Source organism: Pterocles gutturalis, unplaced genomic scaffold, assembly GCF_000699245.1.
Source record: "Pterocles gutturalis isolate BGI_N339 unplaced genomic scaffold, ASM69924v1 scaffold25534, whole genome shotgun sequence".
Classification (NCBI taxonomy): Eukaryota; Metazoa; Chordata; class Aves; order Pterocliformes; family Pteroclidae; genus Pterocles; species Pterocles gutturalis.
Window position 1 is genome coordinate 65,495 of NW_010128952.1, and position 8,813 is coordinate 74,307.

At 44.1% G+C, this 8,813-nt stretch overlaps 1 protein-coding gene across 1 annotated transcript in view; it reads right to left on the minus strand.

The window, feature by feature from the left end:
* LHX6 (LIM homeobox 6) overlaps nt 1-6,195 on the minus strand; it is a gene marked incomplete at its 5' end in the record, with an annotated part of 7,131 nt that extends 936 nt beyond the window's left edge. Inside the window, 6 exon segments of the mRNA XM_010079802.1 lie at nt 365-439; nt 442-544; nt 1,562-1,657; nt 3,839-3,942; nt 4,390-4,610; nt 6,040-6,195. Coding sequence (XP_010078104.1) covers nt 365-439; nt 442-544; nt 1,562-1,657; nt 3,839-3,942; nt 4,390-4,610; nt 6,040-6,195 — 755 coding nt within the window.
* Nucleotides 6,196-8,813: the final 2,618 nt, after the last annotated feature.

The following is an 8,813-nucleotide window of genomic DNA, read 5'->3' on the forward strand; positions in this document are numbered from 1 at the left end:
GGTATGAGAGGGGGAGGGGGGGGGGGTGGGGAGTAAACAGTTTTCATTGCCGTTACATATTATTAAAAAACATGGCATGGATGTTTAAAAAAAGTGATTGATTTCTTATTACTAGTATTCACAGCTTGGAGGAAGCACAAAAAGTGGTCTTCCTACCCAGATCTTCAGCTGTGCTCCTACAGTGGAGGGCTGCTGCTTGGAGAGGCACCTTCTTACCAAGGTGCAGCAAGTACAGCGTTAAGATATTCTATAAAGTATATTGGAAATTTAAAATCCATTGAGTTTCTTTAATCAGCACTTGGCAAACTGTCCTTGCTGCAGTCAATAATGACTTTACTCGGGCACGCAAAGTTGTTGTACCTACCATCCATGTAGCTGTGCAGCGCCGTGAGCATGGTCCCGTCCGGGGGTACGTAGGCAGAGTATGCCATTTCTTCTAGGGGGGGGACAGCCTGGAGGGCTGAACCTCTGTGACAGGAGCAGTAGATGAATGATTAGGACTAACATGTTTCTTATGGCGTGCTCTGCAATTTTGAAACCACACCTGAAAAGGGGGAAAATTTACATCTTGTTGACAGATTGCATCCTGTTTCAACATTAGCATAACAACAACCTCAGAGTTCTCACTGCAGCCGAGTTCAGCTAGCTGGGCCCTTAACACAACGCTGGCAGCCCAAACGAAATATCCATTCTAATCCTGCGGGGTGCCCCAAGAAAGCATGGTCACGTCAGGAAGGGATGAGCAGCCTGCAAAGGGCGGGTGCAGCAAGGGGCTACATCAGCTGAGCCACGGCAGCCGCAGCCCCCTGCTCAGAGCCCCGGGACACAGCCACCTCTGTGCCTGAACGCCACTGACAGTGAAGCAGCGTTTTCACAGGATGCCCGTTTTCCTTTTCACATTGAGAAGCACACAAGTTTCCATTTTTTTTAAGGCTCGATTGCAGCTGCCAGACACCTCGTTTCTGCAGAAACACTGCCCATCTTCCAGGCTAGAGTGAGCTACAGAAACTGCAAGCTTATTTATATAAACAAAAATATATAATTTCTATTACATAAAAATCACATTTCTGTATAAAAAGAGCATGCATGTGATGTTTGCTGAGAGGCATCTTCAAGCAAAGACCCTGTGTGTGTTTCTCTCCGTTTCGGATAGCACGGGCACACGTTTTAACTCTGCTCCCTAGAGCAGATCACTAGACACTCACTCCTCATGTGTCACACCACAAGCCGTTTTCAAAAAGAGCGAGGGTCTAAAGAACAGGCTCTGAAAGTCAGAAATTTATATTTAGAAGAGCTTACTGCTGATTTCTATAGTCAGGCTGAGAAGTTTCTTCATGGAAGATTATTAATCCTCCACACAAAGTGTAAGAGGAATACAGCAAGTTCTCCAAATTAACGTGTTTGTCCTAGACCTATTCCTGACCAAGGATGTTGTCTGAAGTTACGCTAGAACTGCCAGATCAGATCTTTTTCCATCTCAGAATAGCTACATGGAGAAAGCTGTCATTAAGCATTTCCAGCGGATGAGTACTGGACCTTGTGAAGTACTTAGCACAGTTACCTGTATGACACGCCTGCTCAAGCCTGTTCTTTCTGCCAGTTTCTGAAGCGTTTGTGCATCTGGATTGTTGTCCTGAGCAAACTGTGCTTGCATAACCTGGAAAAGCAGGATAGGAGATGGCAGGTTTTTGTGTGCAGCCCTGGGAGCAGCATTAGGGACTCCTTGCAGACCACGGTCCTACTCCTTGCCTGGTTTTAGGAAACTCTTGGCATCCCTAGTCCCCAAACAGCCCCCAGTACATTAAGGAAAAAAAAAAAACCCACCAAAGCCAAAATACAAGCCCCTTACTATGCTTAACTGAGCTGGGACATTTACCAGAAATAAAAGAAATGAGTTCTGCTTGGTAGCAGCAAAAAATGGAGGCGGCGCTCAGTTATTACTGCATTAAAGGGACTATGGGAGAAAATCCACTGCAAAGCAATTCAAACACACTCGATAAAGAAAACTCCTATAGCAGCTGACCACAGAGCATGGCATGAGGAGGGAATGAACTGTGATCCACCTCTCTGAACTGGACAGTTGCTAACTGCATCTTGCATCATATGGAGCAACTCAACCCTCTGTTCAGCTGCACGGAGGATGCGGGTGACCAGGAAGCACTCTGTGCCTTGCTTACCTTTACCTGACCCCAGGACACAGAGGGTCCACCCTGGCTGACCTCCACCATGCAATTGTTTGGTTACACTCTTCTTCTTCCAGAAAACTGCAGTGAACACTTGTTATTAGGATATCAATTACATTTTTTTTTGAGGAAGTCAATGTCAACTTGGCCTGCATCCTGAACAGTTTGAGAGCTGTTAACAGTTCACCTTATTTAAGGAACTAAGGCTTCATGGATTTCTGCAAGGCGTCTTCAGCAACTTAGCAAACTGCAGCTTCTCATTTCTGGATTTTGTCTGCAAAGTTTGCCTGGCTTCATCTTTTAAGATTCAGACTGCTTCTCTCCACATTCAGAAATGCTGACACCAGTTACTTTCCTGCTGTTTCGTACAAAGATATCAAAAAGCGAGGATGTCCTTCTGCAGAAGTGCTTCACGAGGCGCGTTGCTGGTTGCTGCCGCCCTGACAGCCACTGATCCCTCGGATGCTGCTGCTGCCGGAGGTCTGACACCAGCGCCGAGCACAGGCACAGGGGCACCGGGCAGACAGCAAGGGTCGCTACCTAACGAGAGGCCCTAAGATCTCAAACACTTTTCTCATACACAGTTGGGTCCTTCCCAGCTCCCACTGCCCTTAGTCCTGGCCAGAGGAAGGGACAGAACCAGCAGCTGAGTATAAAGAGATACTGGAAAAAACATACTTCAATAATGCATGTTCAAGAACAAACTGGACAGTACAAGAATTGCTGCCAAGTACTTCAAATGCACTTTCCCTGTATTTCACCCCATCCAGCTCTAAGAAAAAAAGGGGGGTTTTTCCCCTAAAATGTGCAGCGTTAAATACTGAAGCTAGGTCTAGGAATATGACACCAAAGTATACAGACTGCAGTATTTTTAACAGGCTCAAAGACACTTTGAGGAAATCAGCACGTGAAGCATTTTGGAAGGGCTGGGAGGAGGGGAAGAAGGAAGGAAAGTGAAGGTGAGCCCTCTTGATAGTCTCTCTTCCTGCTGTTCAGAAGTATAGCCAAGACTATAACATACAATATAAAAAGCAAGTATTGAGGAGAACCGTCTTAGGATGGAAAAGGGCAATCGAGAAATAAATGCAGAACTACTCCCTGTCTTCTTTATGAACCAAAGCAAAACAAGAAAGTCATTGACAGGAGTCTACCCCTGTCCACATGAGTATAAACAGGAACCCACGATACACAGTTGTTCTGAGAACACAATCTTCTGCAGCCCTTATTGCGCATTACAGCAAAATTCAAACTTCCACCCTGTTCATGTCTTGAAGTCATATACAGTACCCATCTTTAGTACAACTCTTCACATTACATAATTCTAAAAATATTTTTTCTTTATTATGTGTAGTGATGTAAATGCCTGATTAAATAGATTTCATCAAGCAATCAAAATAGAACAACCTTTTTGTTTCCACTCTGCAGAATTACTGGCTGCCCCCAGGGAAATAAAAAGCTTGAAAAGCAACTATTTCCTATTAAACTGCTGAAGCTAACAAACAATTCCAGAAACATGCTGTGTCTTGATAGTTTATGAAATAGTTTAAAGCATGCAAGCTTTTTCTTTCCCCCCACATGCATCCAACTTCCTCTCGATTCAGCACCTACGTTCCTGCATAAACCTGAACCACGCGAGTTTTTAGCGCTGCCTCTACCTGGAGTTGATCCGCTGTGAAGCTGGTCCGAGCTCTCTTTGCTGGCTTTGGATGATTGACATCTTGCTCTGTTAGCAATGCTCCTTCCACACTAATCCCATTACCTGAAGCATTAACAAGAAAACACCACCATCTGCTAAACGTTCAAAACGATGTAATTTGTAAGCCAGACTGTTCTCCAACAATAACCAACAGTGGCTGCCCAGCTGAATTTTAACTTGAAAAAAGCCATGTTCTGTTCAAAGCTAAATTGACCTGACCCATTACAGCCCAACGGACTCCCTTGCAAGTGAGGGAAGGAATAGATCCTGCATGACATTTTATCAGCTAGATACGCTCTTGCTTTCTTTTCCTTAAGACAGAAAACAAGTTATACAAACTTAAAAAATTAAAACATCAAATAATTTGCACATTATTTTAACTCAAGAACCTGTGCTTCCAGCCTTAGTAAAGCTGGGTAATTACCTCTTAATAAGGAAGATGGAGTAAAACCCAACAGTTTAATTAAAACTAAACCACAAACAGTGTTCTTAACAAAAGCAGCGTGTTACCATTTTCAACTTCTCTTTTCAGATTGTCCAACATGCAGTCGTAATGCACTCTGCAAAGGACCTTCTCTTCCACCAGAGCAAACTCCTCTCCGGTAGAAAGCTGCCGTTTGCAGGAGAAGCAGGCGAAGCACGCCAGGTGGTACACGTTCCCTTTCGCCCGTCGCACCCAGTCGGTGGAGTGGATGTGCCTCCCGCAGCGGGAGCAGCGGGTGCCGTACCGCCTGCGAACAACAACGGCAACGCGAGCTGACGGCGCGGACACCGACCGCGGCAGGCAGAGCGGGGACTCGGGGAGGGTCAGAGGTGACCGGGACGTGGCAGCGCAGCTGAGAGCCACAGCGAGCAAGCTGACCACAGGGGATGAGGGGACAGAATAACTGTGGTGTTACTGCACCATCGCCAGCAAGGCTGTATCCGAGAGCTTACGGCAAGACCACTGCTGAACTACATGAGTTAATATTTTCATAAGGCAAAGAGTAACGTGGAAACACCTGAACTGCTACATGAATTCACAACCCTTCATCTTCCCTTTTGTAAAGATAATTACTCTTTAAAAAGCTGAGTGGGAGACGGAAACAGCTGACCTATTCAAAATCCTTCCAATTAGTCAAATATATTTCACATTACTCTAGTAGTAGTCTGAATTATTATATTTAGCTACATCATCCTTCACTAATAATTCAGTCCCCTTCAACAGAAAAAGGGGAATAACTTCAGTTATTTCCTTAGTTACCATCACATTATCATTTTAAAAGAAATTCAAATATCTGCAGGTATTTACATTACTACAGTATAATATTTCTCTTTGAAGAGGAAACTAGACAGCAAGATATGGTGATTATGTAGATAAGAATTTGTCCTGAAAATCTTTGTAGGCTTTAAGTTCCTTCTGAAGTCTCACAAAACTTTGTTTTTCCAGAAGCTCACCAAATTCAGCCTGACAACTCCCTCTCTTTCGGTGCCGAAACGGATGAGCAGAATATAATCCATTCCCTACACATGTAAGAAGCCCATACATACATAGTTTGGTCTGGGGAAGTACTGGCAATCTTACCAAAATTAACAGCAAAATTTTTTGCTACTTTCTGGACCAAAGATTTTGCATCATGAGTATTTTCAATGCCAGCATAAATAAATAATATTCCATCTTACAGGATTAGACCTTAATCTTGAAGAATGCTTCATGTTCTAAATCTAACTGGTCACAGAAAGATGTAACTGCTGGAAGCTCCCTTCAGAGATCACAGGATTTATTCCAGGTTGTTTCTGCGGTTCCATGCCCCATACCAGCGGAGTGCTGCTGCAAACACAGCATCATCTCAACTCCACCTTGTACCCTCCGTCAGCATTACCGCAGGATGGTTCTTTGCACAGGCAATAGATCTACAACCTTACTGTGGCAGGGACTGTGACTTGCTTTTTTCCCCCTCTGGGTACAGAAGTAAACCCGTCTAAATGCAGCAGCTACGCACAACAGAGAGGGGCAGAGAGGGAGACACAGTATGCAGCTACGTGAGGCAGAGTTTAACTGCTGAAAATAAACCTAGCAATAAAAACCAAAGAGCCTAACTGTACGCTTTAGTTGTGGCTTAAGTAAAAAGAGGCAAGTGTGACATGTTTTCTAATAAAATTATATTCTGCATGATATACCTGAAATAATCAAGTTTGCAGAAGATATCTTTGTCTTTGATATAACAGCTGGTGTGCCTTCCTAGAGATGTTCTGCAAACACTGCACGAGAGACAGCGCACGTGCCAGCAGAGGTCGTTTACCTGCAAAAACACAAAATACTCCTCAACATTTGTGCTACCAACATTATATTTTGTATTTACAAAAACTATTTTTTACATCCACACAGACAAGGCAAAAATTACATGTACTGTGATTTCACAGAAAATTTATCTTCAAGGCAAAACATTTTTCCTATACAACTGCATGCATATTAAGGGTTAATTAATTTAATGGAAGTCTTCAGAATAAGCTTTCGTGGGTTTGTAATTAAAAGCACTAGAAGAGGAAGCAAGAGATTCAAGTTCCACGTAGATATTTTGTGCCCAGTTCTGTTCTCAGCATTAGAGTAACAGAGCAAGTTTTGGCCTCGCATGACCTTGGGGAGGCAGCTAACTTGCATACTTTTATTTCCCAGTCTGTAGAAAGTCCTGCCTAGCAAAGAACAAACTTTGCAAAGTGATTTGAAATTTTCAAATGCAAGTATTGAAGAAAAAAAAAAGTATCAAATGGAAACACAGCATGAACCACATCTTCATTTGCCAGGTTTCTGTTAAAGCAAATTCAGTGCACGTAGCAAGTTCCAGAATATCAGCAGTCGTTTTAATAGCAAATCCAACAATTCTTTAGAATGTAGTACCCATAGTGAAACTAGACATACTCATGGAAATCAGCAGAAACTAGCAGTTTTGAAAACCCACATATAATTTTTGGACAAATAAACTGAGTGCAATTATTTTCACTTCTTCATTCCTATAAAGAGAATTCTGTCTTGCAGACATTGTGCATCAGACATCAGCTAGAAAACTTAAATAATTTGAAAACCCAAGACTCCCCGTGACCCTAAGAATTAATAAATAACCCCTGGATAATCCCGTGCGGCATAGAAGGAGTTCTGTAAACCGAACAATGAATAAGTTCAGGGATTTTTTTTTTTTTTAATTATTTGCTGAGCCAATTCCTCACCTCATACCAAACAGCCCATATACTGCCTATGGCAAAGCAGCAGATCTGAGATAATCCAGGATGTGCCTTTCATCAGCACACTGCCAGAGAAAACACAGAGAAAGTGAGGGATTGACTCCAATGCTCGTGCTGGAATCCCGTTTCAGTTATTCTTCGGGTTACAACATCCCAGTTTGCAGTTGCCCAACACTCTCCCAGCTATCATCGCTGTTGGCAGCCACCTTCCTGTGCACTGACACATTTACACCACAACCTAATGTGAAGCTGTTGATAACAGCTGTCACCGAATCCATCCTCCCAAGCGTCTCCCAAACCAGCAGTGCTGCAGACAGGCACCGGGAGCAGCGCTGGGGCCAGGCCGAGCCTGCACAGCTGCATCCCCCAGGTGAAGGGTCCCCAGGCAAACCCCACGGGGCCGCACCAGGAGCCGGGTGCAGGTGAGAGGAGCCTGCACACAGCCTGGGCACAGCTCTGCACAGTGTGAGCGACATCCAGCCACACGCAGCTCATCCCATCCCACTGCCTGGCCTCAGAGGCTGATGCTCTTCCACAGAGCAGGACGCCAATAGCTTGGACAGTTGTCCCACTTCATGTCACCCATCTACGTTCTTACTTATTAATTGACAGGGCTGAAGCTGGAGGACACACTGCTGACAATTAGCAAGATACCAGTTTGCCAGCACAGATTCATTTCCCTCTCTGCCTATGCAGGAAGCAGTTACAGCTCACTTACACTTAAGGCTGAATAATTTAGAGATCTTTTGCTCCAAGCCACGTTATCAGAGTTGTTCAGACAGGACACTCCAAGGATCAGCAGATGAGCTACCAAAATGTCACTGGAGTTACTGGGACGGGGACCAAGTTCAAGTCAGCTCTGCTCCCAGTCCTGCTGCACTCCCCACATGCAAGCCCAGCCTGTTCCGAGGGTGGCTGGGATTTACTGGAACAAAAGGAACACCGCAGCTCCCCCACACCTGCACCTACCCTATTTTAAATTAACACGGACACAGCACACACCTTCCTTTGACCTCCTCACCCGAGCTGAGATCTAAGCAAATCATCTAATAACAACACTGAGCTGTTTTCAGTTGTATTACCAACTTTCCCTTTGCAGGATATACAATGGCTTTATTTAAAACTGCATCTAATGGAATCAAGTAACTTCTAGCATAATTGTCTAAACTCACTTTTGAAAGGAGAGAGGGCAAAAGTCTGATCCAGGATAATTTTAATGGCTGTAATACAGAAGGAAAATATAGTCCCCCTCCCAACCACGTTAACATTTTATGTTTAAAGTCACACGGTTTTGTTTTTAAAATTATCTTAGTCCTGAATACTAAGGCTAGCAAAACTACTCTGCAATCGCACAGCTTGTTCCCCTCACAGACATTACTAGACCACCTTCTACAGGAATAACTTATTCCATGTCTCTCAAAAAGGCACTTTTCTCTTTGGGATTTACAACATCACACTAGGAGATTTATTTTAGCTCATAACAAATGGGTCAAACCACCACCGCTTAACCAGGAGTGTAAAGCACTGCAAGGAGGTTATCCGGGTTCTGAACCATTACTTTTCTTCCCCACTCTCTCCTACACCCCACCAAGAAAATACAAAGCGCAAAAAAGGGTTACTCAAAACATGCACAGCAATTCGGTTTTCCTCCAAGGCCCGAATCCCACAGACAAGCACGCAGCTAACTTCATCCTTTCACCCACTCCCATTTCTGC